This window comes from Protopterus annectens, chromosome 9.part0 (assembly GCF_019279795.1).
Source record: "Protopterus annectens isolate FY-2018-M chromosome 9.part0, PAN1.0, whole genome shotgun sequence".
In the NCBI taxonomy this organism is placed as follows: domain Eukaryota; kingdom Metazoa; phylum Chordata; order Ceratodontiformes; family Protopteridae; genus Protopterus; species Protopterus annectens.
In genome coordinates this window covers 1,251,924,766-1,251,946,999 of record NC_056743.1, presented here as the reverse complement: position 1 = coordinate 1,251,946,999, position 22,234 = coordinate 1,251,924,766, and the positions used below count along the sequence as shown (strand labels likewise).

Genomic DNA, 22,234 nt, shown 5'->3' with positions numbered 1-22,234 from the left:
CATCTATTTCTGTTACATGTGTCAGATGTCCTCAAAGAGCACCATCTTCTGGAATTTGAAAAGCCCAAGGTGGTCAACAGTTGTCCACACTGAGGTATTTACTCCACAATGAAAAATGTGGCCATCAACACCTATATCACCAAGTGGATAGAACAGTGGATCATATATGTGACATCTAAATATGTAGAAATGTGTGAAGTGACAAATATCTCATTTCCAGTGATCAAGTGTGTACATCAGGGCTGTCTTCTAGGCCCTTTCCTTTCCACAGCTGAAATCACAAACATCAAGAATGACATACAAATCCTGTGTCCCAACAGCTGTCTGGAGGGCTACAGATTGTGGACAATCATTGACTCCAGCTGTGATATTGGTATACTACCGACAGTATCAACACTCAAAGATTGCTGCTACAGCCATGACAACACATTAAAAAAATGGGGATTTGTTTTTTTTTTTATGCAAACAAATGCACAAACCAAGGATAATGTACACATCAAACCTTATCAGCAGACCAGTTGTTATATGACCTGTGGCCTGGGATATATGGTATGTGGAATGTCCACCAGCATGTGTCCGCAGTAGTGAGCACTCCCTTGTATGCAACATAACTACTAAGTATGTGCAGGATATCTACATTACAGGCCATAATTCCTTCACAGTTCACAGCCTTCACTGCACCAATAGCGGAGTACAATGCACCCTTCCTCATGTCCCTCCATACACATCTTCCAATGACATGTAATTGAAATGTATCACCTTTGTCATTGTGAGTTGTCACACATCTATTTGTGCATACTTAGGTATTAGTGTTGTTGCATAAACATTACTGCCTGAAGGTATGGAACCCACATTAAGGTGTGATACCACATGCATGTTTGATATCTGTTTCAGTGATGCACTCATGACATACAAAGCTATTTAATGACATTGATTGCATGGTTTACATTCATGACAGTGCAGATTGTGCATTATATATCGCTGCAAAGGACACCAGTCAACTAGCCTGTAGTGATCATGATGTCAAGTGTGTCTCCTCACACCTCCTGCATAAGTTAGTGTCAGGAGAGTGTGCTTGATTACACTCAGACTGCTGACATGTCCTAATAGTTGTACAAGTGTGTTGGTGCAGAACTATCTATGCTCACTCAGAAAAACATATGCTGTGTCAGAGACATGGGTATTACTGGTGGTATTATTCTGATATTGTCCATGATTGTGCGTGATGGCTTTACTTTTGGCCATGAGTCTTTATCTGTGTCCTAATTGTTGGACGCCTTGCTGACAATACAGGCATACTCAGGCAAATCAGTTTGCACAGCTTAACAATATGCACTTAACCCCAATTGTATTTAACATCCATGATATGTGTCCTCTACATTGATCATGTCTGGATGTTTATATTACACAGACATCCTCTATTGTTATGTCAACTTATGTGACAGTCACATTATATACATTTGTCACTGTGCAGTCTGTACTGTGCCATGTGGAGATGTGATCAGTGTTCCTGCTGCAACTGTCTTCCTTTTACATTTCCTCATGTGCAGTACATTACACTATTTCACCTGTCCTCTTTCCCGGTGTTCATCCCTAAACTTCATCTGCGTGTCCATATTCAATAAACACACTTCCCATGACTGTTTCTTATAAATGGCAATCCATGTACCCTTACAGATCATTGACACAACTTGTACAGACTGCCTGGAATGGGATTCCACAATACTCAAGAGCTACATACACTGTCCTGTCCTGTGCACGCAGCATAATAAATTAATATGTGAAAAATGCTGGTAGTCCTTGTGGCATTCCGTACAATCATGCTAACCCAGTTTGCTATGCTGTAACTAGGTTCACTGTCCATGTTGCTTTACACAGTTTCCTGGCCACCATGAAACCCTGCCTGCTTATGTTTGAAGACAAGCTGCAGCATGAATATTCATTAAGTGCTACTACTCACCGAGCAAATATGTAAACTCGATGTAGTTTATTGAATCCCAGGGTACATGTACACTATGGCATAGCAAGCTCTCAGTCATCATTAAAAGTACCAAAGGTAGGTAAAATTGTCTGAAATTAATTGCATTTTATCGTTTATCAGCTGGAAACAAACTATAAAATGCTCCATGGGCATCTGCTAATTCAAGCAGACATATGTTAGTTTGTCACTGTGGTGCCCACAATAAAACACCAAATTTTAGTGCCTCTATTTCACAGAATTAAAAAAGAAACAGGAACAGCAGTTGCCAATATGGCACCCATGACAAAACACCAGATTTCACAAATAAAGTGGGAGGGGCTTGATGAAAATTCTTAAGAAAATAAAAGGATTCATTCACAGACTAAGTGGTACAGGTTTTTAAACATGCACAAGAACATGGAGGACAATCTGAAAGTGCAAGGTGATGCATCAGGATATACATAAAGTTTTTGTTTTAAATATACAACAGTCAAGACAAAAAGTATGAATGGTTCACTCAAAAAAAAAAAAAAAGAAGTAAATCTAAAAACACTTAAGAGTGAACCAAAACAAAGTGGCAGTCAAAAACCAAGCTTCAAGTGGAGTTGAACTCTAGAAATTATGTATTATTAAATTTCCAGATTTTGAAGCTTGGTTCTTGACTGCCATTTTGTTTTAGTTCACCGTTATGTGTTTTAAGTTTTTGTTTTACTTAAATTGGTGGTAGATGGCAAGAACAACCTTTCTAAACTTGTAGTTTCAAAAGTAGCACCAGAATTCAATATTGCAAAGGGCACAAAAAGAACAGACAGTGGAGGTAGGAAGTAGTCAAGTAGGATCTGAAACATACCCAGTAAGTAGGGAAACAGGTAAACTTAGGTGGGCCAAGTAACCTTTGCCTCTCATCAGCTTAATATTTGGGTCTCACATGTATAATTCTTTAACAAAATTACATACAATACATGATGCATACACTCTCCAGATGGTACAGGAGCACTAGGGAGTGGGTGGAGATGAATGTCACATCGCACTGCCATCAGCAAAGGCTAGCACTACTAAAACACACGCTGTAACCTGCTCTGAACAAAGTATAAGTAGGCATATCGTGCCCTAGTGCATGGAGAAAGACACCACTGATGATAACCTTAGGAGTCTAACTCAAGATCAGTCTTAAAAAGAAAACAATGTAACACCATAAAATTCCAGTCTATTACCAACTCCACAGATCATCATTCTGCTTGACCTGCAACTAAGTTTGGGGAGCAGATCTTGCTCAGGTAAGGATAGGTAAACCAGGAGAATTTAGTCGTATCCAAAACTGCAGCACTCTGTATTAAAGGGTGCTGTGCGACATCACCTTTGGTGGTCACCAGAAAGTGTAAAATTACTCAACCAAAATATGTGATACTGACATACCCTGATGCTAGCAGCCGGTAGGAATCTACACAGAGTAGTAAGAGTAGCAAACATCTGAGGCACTGAAATGCAAGTGAAAAACAATTATGGTGCCCAGTCAGATGATTTGCTACAGCATATCCTTGTCTTGTACTTGACCTGAACAGCTGCCCCAACACAGTACATGTGAAATAAGGAGTAAATAGCCCACAGCACAATATCTCATCTCTTGCTATTGGCTCACACAAGACTAAGAAATGGCTTCTATTAGAAGCATGTCTGAAATGAAGGAAATAAAAAAGAAAATACAGTAAAAAAGGCAAAACAATTCCAAACTCAAAAGTACTAGAAAGTCCATTCCAAATGAAGAGAAGTATGGTTTTAAGTGCACCATGGTCATTCAGTCCTAATCAAGAAAAACACCTTTATAATTCAGGAGAAATGGATGAAATAAAATGACAGCACCAGAACACATGCAAGCTAGCAGCTCGGTGTGTGTCTGTGTCCACTCAGCATATGTGATACATACTGATGGCCTGCACACAACTGGACATATTGCCAGACTGTACTACACATCTCATATAAGACATGCTTACACCATACTAGGTAGTAACAAGTAGTGATAGTGACACTGCAAGCAGCACAAACCGTAAAATGCCAACAAAGACAATACTGAATATCACAGCAGGAAGCCACAACTCAGACAGTTTCTGCTTCAGATCCATTGGTCTGCTCTGCATCCATCTAGATCATTCCTTGAGTAAGGTACTACATTTTTAGTCAGCAATTCTGGACACAGAGAATTTATTATTTTCAAATAGTGACTGACAAAATACTGAAAAGGCAGGGAACTCGCATCTCAACTCAAGTAAAGGAAAACATAAGGCATTCGGAAAAATGTCCCTCAGGAAACTCCTTGCCATGCAAGTTGGAGAACAAAAACAAGTAATAAAGGAACATTGGCAATGATATCAGGAAGGCCTGATTTTAGCAGCAGTAAAGGATAAAAAAAGTAAAACTAAAAAGAAATAAAAATGTGCTGTGAAGAATGGGAAGAGGAAATTTCATCTCAATTCTTTCATAAAGATCACCTACCTGAGTCTGTCCATGAAATCAACTCCAAGAAGAATAGTTTCTTCACTTCTTGCATAAATATTGGTAGACACGGCAAGCAAGTATCGAATCCGATTGGGCCGTGATGACTCCAACTGTACTGCCTTTGTAAACAAAAACAGGGAAAAAAATGTTAAACACTCAGGTAAAACCAACCAGAAAATTCAAGTTACTTACATATTAGTCACCCATAATGCTATACTTGGTCTGTGCTACAGTTAGGTACTACAGACCATCATTTATATCCCAAAATGGCACATACACAGTTCATGCCTCAGGTGTGAGATCAGCTGCTACTGCCAGCATCTACAAACAACATAACTAGCTACAACAGTTAAGCCAAGACCCTAACACTGATTTATAGGTATAGAAGAACTATCACCCCCAAACCTACAGTCTTTGAAATATTTGTTGCATGTAGTGACACACTGGTACACTGAATAGCACTGTCACCTCACAGCAAGAGGCTTTCCAGTTTAGGTCTTGGCTGAGGTGCATCATGGAATCTGCATGCCCTCACTGGTTTCACATGTGTTCTCAGAGTCTTCCATTTTCTTCCCACCTCCCAAAGACATGCAGTAGACAGACTGACAGATATAAAGTTCTCGAGATGTACATGCACTTTGTGTCTGACATGGAAGAAAGGCCTGGCAACGTAATTCCGTTCCCTATTTGTCTACTAACTTTAACGGATTTCAGTGGCCTTTCACAGGGCAGATATAGAAGTCAAGATTGTGACTTGTAAGCCTGGATGGACAGATTTGTTGTACTGGAAAGGTGACATGAAACATGAATAAATGGTGCAAAACTGATGAACCTAAAATTTAATGTCACTTCTCCCCTAAAGGGCTGATCAGTCTATACATAGTGTGTCATACACTTTGTATATTCATATCATAGTAGTTGTACCACTCTTTTACACACATGCATACACACTGCTTAAGCTGACTGACTAAGCTGCACCTAGGCATCACAAAGAAGCACTAAACAAAATCACAAAGAGTTTTTGGAGATGCATTGAAGAAGAGACTCAAGTAGACTTCACATGTCAAGTACACAGGCCTTGTAAGAAATGCTTCTATCTGTTTTGTACATTGACATACCAGATTGTTCTGATCAACTCCAAAACCATGCCACTACCGTGGCAAACATTTTTTTTTATTCTGCTAATGCACAACAAATATAACACTGCTATGCATACACAGAAAACGCTACAGTAAAATATCCATTGTCCTGTGTCAGAAAGTGTTACATTTAGCCTCTTACCATGTGCTCCTCCCACCACACTAAACAGTTCCTTGTCTCATCACTCTCGGGTATCAGTAAACCCCTTCAATGATCTACACTCTGTCAGAGTGCTCAAGGATAAGAAATAATGTGTCAGACTAGATGACTTGAACCAATATACGTTTTTTTTTATTCAGTCCTAACTGAATACTGGTTCTTTTAAATCATTCAAAATGGCCTTTACTTTTATGGCAGCCCTTGAACCTTGCCATCTAAGTTTTCAGGTTGCCACATATTTGTGTGCATACTCGCGCGCACACACACACACACACACACACACACACACACACACACACACACACACACACACACACACACACAGTGCTGTCAACCTTCCCTCTCCAAAAAGAGAAACACTAAGCATCATAATGTGGGACAAATGAACAAAATGTAGAACACATTCTAATGGCTTACTAACAGCTTCAACTAGGAAGGTCATAGGTTGGTTTGAGTATGCTGGTCTTACTTAATTCATTAAAAGATCTTTTTCATAATATGATTCCTCTCTATTTACCATGGATATCAGTTAAAAAATTCCTAACATTGATTTTGTGACAGACCCTTTCAATGTGGAACTTCGAGGAACATGAACCTTTTAAGACCCCAAATGAGGTACGTTCCACGTAATGAGGTACACTTGAGAGGTATACACGCATACACACCCACACACATACAAACACTCATTTTTTTGTGTCATACGTAAGCGCATCTGAGTTGCGCACGAAGATTTTTTTTTTCTGACAGTGGGATTCAAGTACTTCTGTTAGCCAATGGAAATAACAGATGCACGTCTAAGTACAAGTCGGTATGCATCATCGATAACTTACTCACTTCTGATGAAGGAATTCAATATGTCTGAAAGCTTGTGTAAGTGTACTGTAAAACCTTTTGTTTGTTTGTTTTTTTTGGGAGGGGGATGTAACCAGACAGAGATTTATACTGCAATAAGACAGTGGTAAGATTAATACATAGAGTCAGCAAACTTTTCCAAATGGACATAGTAGGTCACTCACTGCCACCTATACCCATACCCCTATTAGAAAAACTCATTCAAAATGACAGCTAAGAACCTGACTGGACCATTACCTATATCAGATACTGGATACCAGTATGCTGTAGTTATCCTAGACTATATCACCAGCTACACAGCCATCATTCCTTTGCAGATAGCCACTGCTAAGTTCATTGTGAGGGAGTTACCATTACTTGGTAACCGGGTTGGGAATTAAAGAGCAAACCTAATGGATCAATGAAGCCTCATACATCACAGGTGATGGCAGCCTTGTGCCAGACACCACAAGTTAAACAAATAACAACCTGTGTACACCACCCACAGAGAGCTTAGAAGAATAATTCATAAGCAGGCTGACACAGTCATGATGCTGATACCAACTACAGAAAATAGGCAGACACTTAAAGAGACAGTCCAATGAATTAGACGATCTCCCAAGCTTATAAATGAGAAGAACAGATCTACCATATAAAATGTCTATAGCTGTTGCGTGGTACAGAAACTACTGTGGTCACATGCAATTTGGTGCAAGTTGCAGAGCTTTTCCTTGAGGCAGAAATAATCAAAGAAGGCACACTATCTGTATGCAAAAGGAAGGGAGTGAAGATTATCGGTAAAAACAAATGCTTTTTTTTCACTACCAGTCCAAATTAATGTCATACCCATGACACTGTAAATGAGTGAGGTGCGTAACATTAGCCCCAGCATTACATATTAACTAAGGATAAATCTAAGTGTGTGGCTAACAAAGAAAAAAAGGATGCTGGCGCTGATATTAATGGAGTGTCTCAGTGAGTACAGTAGCACCTGACGGTGGCATACATTCAATACCCATACCTGATGGTGGCACACATTTCTGAAACAATTCAATACCCATACCTGACAAAGAAGCACACTTCTAAAGTGATTTAATATCCATACCTGATAGAGGCACATGCTTCTGATGTGATTTAATACCCATACCTGATAGTGCCACACACTTCTGAAGTATTTTAATACCCAAACATGATAGTGGAACACATTTCTGAAATGATTTCAGGCAGCTGAACAGTATCTTCATATTCAGTGTCTGCCACATATCAAGGCTCGACATGCCTAAAAGGTCATGACTTTTGACCTAAAAAAGAGACACCGTCAGGTGTGCTTCACAAAGATGTCAAAAGAGAAGCTAGTTTTTATATGCTGGACAGACTATTTTAGCATACATTCCTCCAGTATGAATCACACGGGTCCCCTGCAACATTTCATCGACAGACAGACGAGCTCTTTTGGCCACATAGCTTTCATGCAGCTGTATACAAGGATAATGTCATCATTTGCTGTAAAAGGTTAGGCTACCCATTTTCTGAAATAACTTTTGGTACTGTACTCCATTTGGAAGGCCTACCCCTCCCCCCCACCACCACTTCTGGATTCAATCAGAGATGAGATATGGGCAGAGAGAAACACTAAATATGCCCCCATCATCAAGAAAGAGCTGAATCAGCTTGATAAGAAAGACAATCAAACAGACCAAACTAATATGGTCCTGCATTACACTTTGGATGTCAAGGACATTGAAAAGATTTTAAGGAAGAACTGGTTCATGCTACAATCTGACGAAAGCATCAGAGAGTTTTTTTTTCTACACCACCCTCTTTTACTTACAAAAATAAATCTAACATGAAATATCTTTTTGAGAAACCTATTGATCATCATAAGGGATTTTTTGTCTACCATGAAATATGAGCATCATCATCATCAGTGCCCTTACATAAACACTTGTTACAATTGCACCCTTTTAAGCAGATTTGATTCTTCTGTGCATGATGGAGCTTACAGTTGCTTTTCTCAAAGAGTTATTTACCTGGCTGCATGTGCATCTTGTCCTGCTTTCTATGTGGAAAAAACTAAGAATGTTTTGAATAAGCGTATCTATCAACATGTTTACAGTACTCAACGTAAGGTTAAACATAACTCCTCTATTGAACTTTTTCTGGCATCAAACGTTTATGAATACAAAAAGCACATTCTTCATTTCTTTTGTGTGGTGTCTCCACATGTGCATACACATGTTGTACTATTGCCTATGTGTATGAACACATGAATACTTTCTTTATGCTTGGTTTGGTGAAATGCACTGATTTACTTACTTTGAAATCCCTAATATATATATATATATATATATATATATATATATATATATATATATATATGTCTAGGACACATGCTCGACTAGCATATGTCCGAATCACAAAACATCGAACACACATACACAAAAGCGCTTAACATCGAAAAGCGCTTCCGAGTATGTGTAGTTCAAAAAAAAATCTACGTTTCTGCAGGGGGGCATTGCCCCCCTGCACCCCCCACCCCCCTACTTTATTATTCTCACTCCGAGATCACACTACAGTGGGGAAAAGGGAATTTTCCCTTACCAGCACTGTCGTCCGATCTACAAAACAGGCACACATACACGGAAGCGCTTGTCGATGTTAAGCGCTTTCGTGTATGTGTGTTCGATGTTTTGTGATTCGGACATATGCTAGTTGAGCATGTGTCCGGATCCCATATATATATCCGATATATATATATATATATATATATATATATATATATATATATATATATATATATATATATATAGAGAGAGAGAGAGAGAGAATAAAAAACGACACTTAGTAAAACTGTCATATTAGGCAAATTATATACTTTTTGACAAAAAGTTGGTTTATTTATTTACTTTTTTTTAAAGTCATAGGTTTGTTTATCCTACTGCAGAAGGACAGAAAGTGAAGAAAAAAAAATAACCAAGAACCTAAGTTAAGAGAATTTTAACAGTTTTTTTATATAAATGGTTGTTGCAAACAGGGTGGATCCAAGAGAGAAAAATGTCAAAGAGTGATACAGTGAGCAGTAAGAGTAAAAAGTTAAAACCTATACAATGAGAAGAATTGCTGTAGTTATCTCAGTTCTGACAGCTATTGACAAATTGTGCTACCCACAATATAACCTCATAACGGAAGCAGTGGGTAGCAAGATTCAATAATTACAAAATATTTCAAGAGATGACAGACTAAAATCTTCACTTTAACATAAAACAGAACAACAAATCCCTGACATTTATCAAGAAACAGCAGGACCAGATGACAAGTTTCAAGATGTAATAGACAAACTGAATAGTCAGTCTGAGTTAAAAATGAATAAATATGAAATACACAAGTTCAGGTGACCTAAATAAAATGAAGATGAATGTATACAAATCTATTGCAAAGGTCTCATGGGTAATAGCAAAAAAAAGGGCTAGTTATTTGTAACAAAACTGTGTGCAGTGGTGAACAAACATGGTCTGGAAGTTGGCAAAAGTCATAGACAAGAATCACACTAACACTTGATGGTGCCTTCCTTTGTAGATACTGTTGAAGTACACATATACCATCTTTCCATATATATCCTTGAACTACACTGATCCTCCATGGATGTGTAATCAAATAAGGTAATGCCATCCCCTGTATTCCACAGTGATCCTTGACCCTCCCTCCTTACACTGATTATTGACATTCTTTTCAGAGATCCAAAAATACTTCTCAAGACCAACCACGACAGCAATCAGAAGTAAAAAAACACAGCTTTATTTAAAAGGTGAGTGCTTTCATGCCCAACTGAGCACTTCTTCAGACCAATATAAAACAATTAAAAACCAACAGCTTTTATATAGTCATTACATCAAATAAAGTCAGTCACATGTTTAAATGGATTCACTAGACAATCTTGAAATACTGAAATGTCAAATTTCAGTATTTCGAGACTGTATAGTCAAAATTCCACATACCCGAAAACCCACAACCACGAAAACAAAAATTGCGACCACACACACACACACACACACACACACACACACACACACACACACACACACCACCACCACACAAACATACACCTACCTAACTACATTACAACAAACAAAACAACACACACAAACACAACATAACATACAAACACACCTACCCTACCTATAAGCGGGGGAGCAAGGAGTCATTAAAAATATTACAGAACAGCATGAGACTGGATGGATTGTTAGATTTCAAGCAGATGTACATCCTGGGTTAAATAGTTATGTACCTTTAAAACCAATTCTTAAAGCTCGCTAATTATTTAAATAGCTTCAGTGGTAATTAAACATGTGACTGATTTTATTTGATGTATTGACTATATAAGAGCTGTTGGTTTTTAAATGTTTTATATTGGTCTGAAGAAGTGCTCAGTTGGACATGAAAGCACTCACCTTTAAAAAAAAGCTGTGTTTTTTTACTTCTGCTTGCTGCCGTGGTTGGTCTTAAGTATTTTTGGATTTCTAGTTTTGGTATTCTACAGACCTATCCACAGTGGATTACCTTTTTGCTATTCTTGGATTCTTTTCGGAGATATCTCACTGTTCTGATATTGCTGCTACTTTCTGGGGTGCCACCTACAACAAAACAATATGATTTATTGTTGTTACTGTTGTTATAGTGTCCACTTTTCTTCTCTGAGACAGGAGAGGCGAGGCAGAATTACAGGATAACCCAAAAAAAAAAATAAAACTATATACCAGCCAGTAAATGAACACAGTCATTTACACTGCTTTGCATGTTCAGAAGTGACATGTGAAGTTGTGATACAGAAGTGGCCGTGTTTGACAAGCTGCTCACACTCAGGAGACACTACTTGAAGAAGCATTCAGAAATGGGAAGTGCTATGAAGTTAGATCACAATTGAATGACTGAGGTGCACAGGGATATTCATAAACCAATAGAAATAAATATAGATGATTATAATTTGGTAGCCAATTGTAACCAGGATGTTATGTGTTCAAGACATGGATGTCAAGGAATTCACCTCAAGAGAAAAGCTCGAGAGGTGAATCTCGACATCCATGTTGAGAACATACAGTATCCAGAGTTACTATTGGAAAGACTTAATCATAATTCTTAGTAGTGCTTGTTGCTTCACCTACTTCCATGTATTACAAAAGCTATAGAAATAAGAAACAGTGTAATAGTGGTGTTTTGCACCTTAGAACACCACAGCACACCAGTGCCACACAGAGACATATCTCTCAACTGTCTCCGATTTCAGTACAAAATGTATCTCAGTTTCGTCTAAACACTCCTAAAATGGGTGATTTTAGAAGAAAGGGTAGTCCATTACACCTCATAAAAAATATCAAATACTTAGGTTTACAGGACTTCTAAGATGGTTACATACTGATCAATATCTTAATTTCAGCTCTCCCAGTACAAGAAGAAACTAAGGATAAGCAATCAGTGATATTGTCATTTTGGGTAAAATTCCATTACTGGTTAGTAAATAAATTGCTTTTATACCAGCAAAGAAAAAAATTTAGAGAAACAGAAAGAAAATCAACCAGGAAAGGTGAAGAAAACCACTGACTGGGAAGAATCCTGCAGCTATTCAGCAAAAAGCTGTTCAAGCTTCAGCTTTGGTACAATAGATTGCTGCCAGTAATTTACAGGGAAAATACATCAAATGTACTCAGGAGGTGATTAAAATAAATGAACCACTGAAGGAAAATATCAACTCAAATAACAAAAGAAGAGAACAGAAGAAGCTTTAAGTAGCTATTCAGATGAACTCATAAAACTGCAAAAATCAGAGGTTGAAATGAAAAAAGGCTATCTGAGTATAAGACTTCTCAAGAATAGCTTTTTCAAAAAATTCTATTCTTAGAAGACACAGTATGCAAAGTACTCAAAGAAAACCTGAGATTTTCTGCTGTACCACAGAAACTGGAATGAAAAGACTCGATTGATTTTATGAAAGCACAAATAACCAACTGGACAGGTATTCCACAGCAGAATTTTTAATTGAAAGGGCACACTGAGTGTATGCTCCACTCTTGGCCACGAGAAAGCAGTCAATACCTATGTTAGTAAAGATGCACTCATACCAGCAAAAAGGGTTGATCCTGACAAAATTGGTAGAAGGGAAATGTATTAAAATTGGAGAGAGCAGAGTCTTTTTGGAAAATGATTATTCACTGTACACCAGATAGAAGAGAAACAAATTAAGCCCAGAAATCAGTGACTGATGAGAGACAGGTGTGAGATTCCAGCTGCTGTATCCTGCTGTCTTTGAAATAGTTTTCCTGAAGGATCAAAAATATTTTTGGGATGTAGAACAGGTTAAGGAGGAAATAAAGTTCATCCAACAAAAAGTGCGCCAGCAAACAGAAGAGGACTCTCAGTCTTCTGACAATAAAGCTCATATAAAGACTGCCTGTGAAACCATTTACAGTATTCCAAAGGAAAATACTTGGGAGAGGAAAAAAGCACAGAAGTTGACTAGAAGAATCAGAGGCATCTTGGACTTGAACCATAATCTGGTGTTGGGGGATGGAGATGAACAGGCTGAAGATCAGCAACTCTGACATTAGTGATTAAATGGGAGACTATAAAACATCAGTCACATTTGCAAAATATGGCTTTACAAGAAAAAGTTGCTGAGAAAGACTGAACTTTTCTTGACATTGTTTAACTTGTGTGTGGATTATAAAGCATATACCTACTTTATGTCTTTAATGTTTAGGACACAAAAGATCAATTTCACAGCAGTGACTTACTGATTTCCTGATGCTATGTTTTGTAGCTATTCTCTGTGGATGACTCTCAACTGCTTACTTTCAAAATCAGGAACCAGTCCAGAAGAAATCAGAGATAATCAGCCTCACTTTTAAAATATTAGTACTACTAAATTCAGACATTGACAAAATAAGATAATGTGTATTAACATGCATCTTAAGTAAAATAAACATGTAAATAAGTATTTTTAAACACCTTTATTAATTTAGCACTTAAGGCATAGACAACATACATCATCAGAAAAGCAAATAAACCATAGTAACATTTTTTTTCCTTTTCCATACATTACACATCACATATCTTTTCTTTCTTTATAACTATCAGCAGTCAAACATTACATAATTTTCTCAATTCCTGACGTCACTTAAACCTCATTCCTTCTCCTCCTGAACATTATTCTCTATGTATTTTTCCTACAACTTCCATTTTTATGTAATTTGTTCTTTCCCTTTTCTAAAGATCTCTCTTCATTTCTTTTACCTCTTTTATAATACTCAGTCCTACAAACACATTTAGTTTAGAATTTGGTTTACATTTTCTAGTAATTGCTTTTTTTGACATCCAACAGAATCAAGCTTAATAAGGCCTTACTGTGTCTAGGCAACTCAAAAGAATTATTTCCTTAGTTGCAGTCATTTGCTCATCTAATATTTCTGACAAAATATTCTGTATAGAATTTTTAAAATCTGCCAACTTAGTACACTCCCAAAACATATGTTCCCATTTACGTTTTTCTTCCCCATATCACCTCCAACATTTGCTATCTACCCAAGGAAAAACTCTGAGGTATAAAAACACTTATGCAAACATTTCCAAGCAAAGATCCTAAACCTTCTGGACTTTGGTGCATACATGGGAGCCATATATATGTCCTCCCATGTTTTGTTGGATATTGCTTTCCCAGTCTCTCTTCCCAATCTTTTCTAACTTCTGATTGAATCCTATAGTTATCATGCAATATTTTATATGCCTTACTAATTATCCATTTTTAACAGCAGTGTCTGTTTTGAATTCAGCTAAAACCTCTACCAAATTAAATCCTTCACTTAAGTTTCCACTATCCTTTTCTCTTTGCTTATACTCTGATATCACTCCTGCAGTCCAAATGTCTTCTTGGCCTTATCCCACTCCTATTACCTTTCCCTCTCTAGTTATTTGCTATCAATAACTTGATATCTTTGTCAGGTTTCTCCAGTAAACTCCAGCCCCCATTTTCATGTACCTACTTGCAGTCATCCCTATTGGCAAAATCTTTCAACAGTCTCACATTTTCTTAGTTCCTAGAATACTTTCTGACACTTTATGAACATAAAATTCTGTATTGTTGTTGTTGTTCTTAAGGATCTGCATCCAAAATCAAACTCTATTTATTGAACTCCCGCCTTTCATCATTCCTTTCCACTTTGAATTATAACCCTCTGCTTGTGTTATGTATATGAACCTTAACTATGTAGCTCTAAAATATCCCTTCAGATCAAGTAATCCTAAAATACCATGTTCTATTGGAAGGATCATCTTATCTGACATAACTCTTGCCTCCCTCCCTTCCCAGACAAATTCCTTCAACTCATTTATTAATTACTGTCCACAACTTCTCGTCTGTTTGATAAAAAATATGCCTGACCCATGTATAAAACTAAAGGGGCTAAAAACATTTTCACTGTTTGTATCTTACTTATCCATATCCATAAACAAGACCTTCCAGTTTCTCAGTGTTTATGTTATCTTTTGTTTAGTATTTTCCCAAACATCCTTAGCTGAGATAACAGAAGCCTTTTCAATCCATACACTTAAATACTTCACCTTATCATGTCCCCATAAATATGGTATTGCTGAACCAATTCACGTATGTGTATATAATTTACAGCTATAACCTTTGTTTTATCTTTATTAATTTCATATCCTAAAAAGACAGTCTCAAAATGTTCCACAACACTGAGATGTCCCTTTCTGGATTTATCCGGTACAAAATAATATCATCTGTAAATAAGGCCATCATTATATCCTTGCATTTCAGAGTCTATTATTTTCTTTGGAATTATGGTTAAGGTGTTTACCTCACAGACACAAGGTTCAGGGTCTGATTCTCACCTCTGGAATGTGGAAACTATCTAGGCTTAAAATGGTCTAAAAGGGCAGCTAGACTAGTACTTCACTATGAGCACATGAATCAATGGCCCCAAATAAAAAGCAAATACCAAAGGGGGAAAGAGGGCACACCTATCTTGTTCCTCTCTTCAAATACAACTTATCAGAGCAGAACCCTACCACTTTAATTCCTGCCTCTGATCCTTAATATATTCTTCTAATTAATGTTATTATTGTACCAGGGAATGCAAATGTTTCCATTGCTCTACTCATAAAATCCCAGCTTACTCTATTTAATGCTTTTCTTATATCAAGACCCACTAACAGCACTAACCACTAACAGCAGTATTTTCTTACATTCTGTTTCCCTCTGGATCATTGTTGTTCTATTAATGTCTTTTATGTATTACGACCACCACAGCTTTTTTCAAGACATTGGTGCTTCACCTCCTTTTAAAATGGTGTTAAATAAAATTGTTCAGATCTTTATCACTTTCTTCCCTCCTAACTTCCAAACTTCTACAGGAATATCTGTTCCTGGAGACTTTCCTGAAGATTGATTCCTCCTATCTTTACTGATGGTTGTTGACCTCTAACCTTGATATATTTAAGTCTTAAACATGCAGAGACGTGCAAGAGCATGGCTTAAAAAAACAGATAAAACTTTAATTGCACAAATAGGTAAGCATTTTCATGTCTTAAAGGATGCTTCATCAGAACATAAAAAATAATACAAACACACCGTTTAAATATACAACTTGAAACAAACTAACTGCCAAAGCTATTTGAACAGATCATGTGACTTCAGGTGCGGTTTTAAAGGTACAGTCTCATTCAAACCATAACCCTTATCTGCTTGAAGCAAAATAATCCATCTCATTTCACATTCCTCTGTTTTATTAGTAAGATCTCCCATTCTCATATTCTCTGAAATCAGCTGCAGCACTGAAATGACCCGAACCTTAACAAGATATATGCTTAGCTAGTGCATTATTCCCATTTAATCTGCACCTGGTGATTTTTTGCTGCAGTTGTTTCTCGTTTAATCACTGGAGCAAAGCATGGCTGAAGAGTTTGATGCTGAATTTGAAGCTGATTTTAATCCTCCTGCCAAATGGTCGAACAGGCAGTATGACATTTATCTAAAGCATAACAGAGTGAAGGTAATCCACTTTTACTATGCAAAGCCTCAGAGTTAGAGAAGAGGACAGATTCAGCTAATTAAGATGGAGTAATATTTGATTCTTCTGTGAAAGAGCTGAAGAATAACTTGAATAAACTGGAGATTGCAGTGGCAATGTATGCATCTTGGGGCCTGCATTCATTTTAAAGGGTTCAAGAGTGACCAAATGCCTACATATGGTGAGTCCCATCCTGAATTACTAATTAAATGGCAGACACTCAACCTAGAGATGAGCTTCAACTATATTAAACTGTTGATAGAATATTTTAAGCCCTTGGAAGAGACTTTGCTTGCAGAGATTAATTTGTTGCAACAGCAGTTAATGAATAGTTTTCCAAGTGAGACTGTACATACTACCTTTGATGAGTTGGCCAGTAGTGTTTCATTTTTTGAAACAAAACTTCAGTTACTACAGAAAAATAAACTGAATTATGATTTGGTTGACTTTACGTTGGGTAATGTGTTCTCATGGCCCAAGGGAATCTCAGCAGTTAGTGCAGCAAGCGATTCTAATGAGCTACAGTTGTATCCCAAAGTAGCTGTGAGCAGTGATGACATTAATGCTTCTTCCAAGGCTCCTTCCTTGAGATTGATCAACAAAGCTGTTCCCTCTGCTTCAGGGGATGTTCCTAGGAAAAGCATAGCTCCACCAATTACGGACTCTCATCAGGTTTTCCCCCTTTGCCTTTACCCATAAGGGATGTATCAAAGAATGGATGATTGCAGAGCAAAGGAAGGAAACCACTGCATGTAACCCTCAAATGGAAGTGGGATCCACAGAAGGAACCTTGATTTGGATTATTTCAAGTATTGAACTGACCCCCCACCTACCCACCCACCAACAGTCTTCTTTGTTGGAGACAGGACTTTCATTTGTTGCGGCCATCAAGGCTGATGCTTGTGACATTATTTTGGATGTTAAGATGTTTGTAAGAACTGTTAAGTTAAAGCTTATACTTCCAAATGATTCTAAGAATATGAATTTGTTTAGAAGACCCAGCACTTTTGTCCATCCCCTACACCCTCTACTGGAAGCCTTTTCCCACGTATGTGAAAATGATTTGTTACAACAATTGAACAGTTTTGAAAAAGGTGACAGGAGGGTTTGTAACCTTAGGAAAGGTGAATTTGCAACTACTAAGGAGCTGCAAAATGCTGATGGGCTGGTTATCCATCCAGTTGATAAATGAGGGCAGTAGTGGTGATGGATAAGAGTTTTTATTTAGAGAAAATGAATGAATTGCTATAAGATGTTGAAACATATGAAATTGTTCATAAGAGGAAAGTTAAGGCTTTGATACAAGATGTGCATTCAAACTTGTACAACGGTTTGATGAGTATCCTGTTTTTTTGGCTTATTTATACTGGCTAATGCTTTTAGCAATTTATATATAGCACTTTTTATTGCCTGCTGCATACTTTTTTACTGTATTTTATTGCTATTAACTAATCTGCATGGGTAACTGATTTGTTTGCAGTTAAAAGAATTCTGTAGAGTCTCCTTGCTCGTTTATCTGTTTACAAACTTTCATTTTGTGGCTCACTGCTGTGATGAAGATTTCTGTAGTGTTTACTGTCTAAAAGAGTGTAGGCTAATAGCTTTAGTATTGTTCCCCACCCTCCCTGTTGGTGTCTTGTTGTTATACTTAGTGGCTTTGCAGTTGCCCGCCCCTACTAGGGTTGCCACCTTTCATCGTGGCTAAAACCGGAGTAAAGTCACACCCCTAGCATCACCAGTAACTCCACCCATCCCACCCCCTCTCCTGCCCACATTCTGCCCAATTAGTGATGTCACTATGACATCACATGTCAGAGAACGCCCCTTTTTTCCATTCCTGCTGCCTGTTTTCGGCTGATTTACTATGCTTTTCTGTAAAAAAGCATAGTAAATCAGCCAATTTACAAACTCCGATAGTCTGTTTCCTTTTTGAAACAGAATACTGGAGTTTGTACAGTGTTTTCCAGACTACTGGAGAATCAGTTTGATTTCTGGATAGTCCGGAAAACAAAACGGAGGGGTGGCAACCCTAGCCCCTACTGTAAATTTGATCTGGGACACTCCTCCCAGTCCAGTGTCATTAGCTCATTCTACCTAATACAGAGAGAACATCTGAATGCCGCGGTGGTACGGCAGTAGTGTTGTTACCTCACAGCAAGAGGTTCTCCCGTTCGATTTTCGGCGTGGCTTGGGAGTGCCTTCTGGGTGGAGTCTGCATGTCCTCCCCGCGGTTGGGTAGCGTTCGAAAGACATGCGTGTGTAAATGGGCATGCCTTCATTGAAGGTTGGACGTCAACCTGGCACCTCAGCGTTTAGTAAAAATCTACAGCCAATCATTAGCAGACCGGAGTTCCACTGTGGGAACCCCTTACCGGGAAAAAAGCCGAAAGACAAACAACAGAGAGAACATCTGTGAAGGCAAACCCACTTAGTTTCTTTCCTTCTGTTCCTCCTTTCTCCCTTTCTTTATAAAAAAAAAAATCTCCTTGTGTTCTGAATGTGCTTCTCAAACATTTTGGAAATATAGAGTATATTTTAGTGCATTTATTAAAACTATTTGCCTTAATATTGCTACAACTTAAGTGTGCTAGGTTGCACTGCATCTGAATTGTTTAAGTGTGTTTTAGCTGCTTTTCTGTATATATAGATTTCTCGGTATATGTAGACTAGTTACTTATTCTACTGTATTACTACCTCTTAAATCATTTTTCAGTTGTGCACTTGCCTTGCTTCATGTAAAAAGTTTTAAATTGCTAATTTTATAGAGTTTTAATTGCATTTACTGTTTAGGGCTACACACTCAAGTGCGTTAGCCTTTTCTGTGTTTATTTACTGTATTATTGCATTGTTTAGCCTGTTTTAAAAAAAAATACTATCTTGTTTGCTCATTTCCCGCCTTTCTTAGCTAGTATAGTCCAGATCCCAGGCTTTGCTTGTCACAGGACTTTATTTTCTGTGTTCAGAGCTATCCAGCCCTTGCTGTGGTAGAGGGAAGTCCTACTGCCTAACAGTGGGAGTGGTGAGCATTGTACTATCTAACACTAGAGGAGTGGTTTCCAGCTCTGAAATTGTAATTCTATTAGCCTTTTTGGGCTGATCCCTTTCAACTTTCTGTCTTAAAAACGCATGTGATTGCACATTTTTTGCATCATGCAGCACCTCTGGGCTACGGTTAAACTATTCCAGGTGCCAGAAAGTCTGCTCTTCAAATTTTCCCGTAGAACTAGCTGATTTCTCAGTAATAGCACTACAATCTGAACCCCTGTGACTAGCACTTGCTCTAGAATCAGCTGGAAAGCACTAGGAAGCCTTAAACTGATACAAGCACTCAACTCTCCTTGTCAATAAGGAGAAATTAATCATAGGCACTAAACAGCCTATAATTGCAAAGTACCTTGCAAAGGTAAGGGAAAACAGCCCTTGTACAAAAAGCACCAAAACAGGCATGTCCAAGGGTCAGCTTCTGGTGATTTCTCCTGTCCACCTGGTGAATCTGGGCATACTGGGGCAATGCAGCAACTGCCTCATGTACACAGACAACCCTCTCCTCCTACCACCCAACACTACAACCTGTGAGAGAGGCACTTAAATAGCCAAACTGGAAGCAAAGCTCTCTCCAGCCAAGATTGTGCTAGACAGTCAAAAGGAGAAGGTTAACACCTGTACTACACCTCAAGCAACACATAGTCCTTCAAAATCCACAGCATCAACACCCACACATAGCAACACTAAACCCACATATGCGGAGGCCCTTAACATTAACCTGCCCAAGCAACAAGGATCTCCGAAGCTGAAATGCAAACAAACACCAGTCACAACCAAAGTGACACATAGCTCACAACACCAGTGTGCCACCCAACAACAGCCCCTAAGGCAAGACAATGTACCCAACACTTTGTGCCACCCAACAACAGCCCCTAAGGCAAGACAATGTACCTAACACTTTAGTCATAGGTGACTCTATAGTCAGGCACACTGATGTCCCACTCACCAGGCTGAACAAGGAGAAAATTACAGTGAGCTACCTGTCTGGTGCCAGGATCCACCACATAACGCATGCACTCAAGTCACTCCACAGCAAATACAAATATGACTCTGTCATTGTCCATGTTGGAGTGAATGACTTGAGATGTACCTCCCTAGACTACATGAAAAGAGACATGGAAAAGCTCCTGGATCATGTGGCCCAGGCAGGTATGACCCCAGCCCTGAGTAGCATCCTGCCTTCACCCAGAATTATACCACAGTATCAGGACAAAATGATTGACTTCAACAATTGGCTAAACTTCTGGTGTCATTCAAAGGGGATCCAGTATCTGTCTGCCTGGGAAGACATGATCAAAAACCCACGATGCTTTGCCAGAGATGGTCTGAACCTGTCACCCCTGGGATTCAGGTTACTGGCTAAAGCTCTTGTCACCCCTATAGTGCCTTTGTAGGCAAGGTGCAAAGGACAAAACCACCACCGTAACAGATACAAGCATGCAAAATCTGAAGCTAATGCTACTCAATGCTAGAAGTCTAAACCTCAAAATGCACTCTCTCGGTACTCCTAAAAATGGACAACATCGATATCTGTGCAGTAACTGAGACCTGGTTCAAGGCTCCAGAGAGCACCCCTGCAATACCAGGCTACAACTCTTACCACACATTTCAGCCACCAAACCAAGACCAAAACACTAAAGGTGGAGGAGTGTCTGTATTCACCAAGGATATTCACACCTACAGACTAGTTGCCCAACACAATGCATCTGAAATTCTCCAGGTGCAAACAACACTAGGTAAGACTGCAATCCAAATTGTAGCTTGCTACAGATCTCCCACCATGCCCCAAGATACTCACTACACCTTTCTAAACATACTGGAAAATATTAAGATACAACCAAACACCCTAATACTGGGTGATTTCAACTACCTTTCCATTAACTGGGAAAACTATTCGGGTACCAACACCTTTTCCCAACGGTTCATGGAATTCATAAATTCCAATGCCCTGGATCAACTAATCCATTGTCCCACAGGGGCTCCAATATCCTAGACCTGGTCATTACCAACATGGGAGATAGCTGCTCCACACCAGTGGTCACCCCCTCATTGGTCAGGTCTGACCATAAGCAAATCACCCTTGACATCTACATCCCAATCCCCCCCCCGTAAGAAAACCTCCCTAAAAACTTCTCCAAAGCCAACTTCATGCTACTCAAGTCAGAAGTGACATCTACATCCCAATCCCCGTAAGAAAACCTCCCTAAAAAACTTCTCCAATGCCAACTTCATGCTACTCAAGTCAGAAGTGACAAACTTCATGACACCCATGCAGACGGGATCTGAAAGTTCGACTACTGAATCCTAAACTAAGGCACTGTATGAGCACATACACTCGTGCATGAATCGTGCCATCCCAAATAGAACCAAGACACTCTCCTCCAAAAAAAGGAAGCCAATCTGGTGGTTCCCTGCCATAAACAAACTATACAACAGAAGGAAGAAACTGTTGCAGAAAAGAGGAAAATCCCAGGATGTAAAAAAACTTCCTTACCAGCCTCAGTAAGAAGCTGAGATCCCTCATAAAATCCTC

At 38.6% G+C, this 22,234-nt stretch overlaps 1 protein-coding gene across 1 annotated transcript in view; it reads right to left on the bottom strand.

The window, feature by feature from the left end:
• Positions 1-22,234, bottom strand: part of LOC122811974 (protein phosphatase Slingshot homolog 3-like) — a 1,030,454-nt gene that overhangs the window by 523,578 nt on the left and 484,642 nt on the right. The window contains exon 4 of the mRNA XM_044084176.1: positions 4,451-4,572. Within this exon, the coding sequence (XP_043940111.1) occupies positions 4,451-4,572 (122 nt within the window). The remainder of the gene's footprint in view (positions 1-4,450; positions 4,573-22,234) is intronic.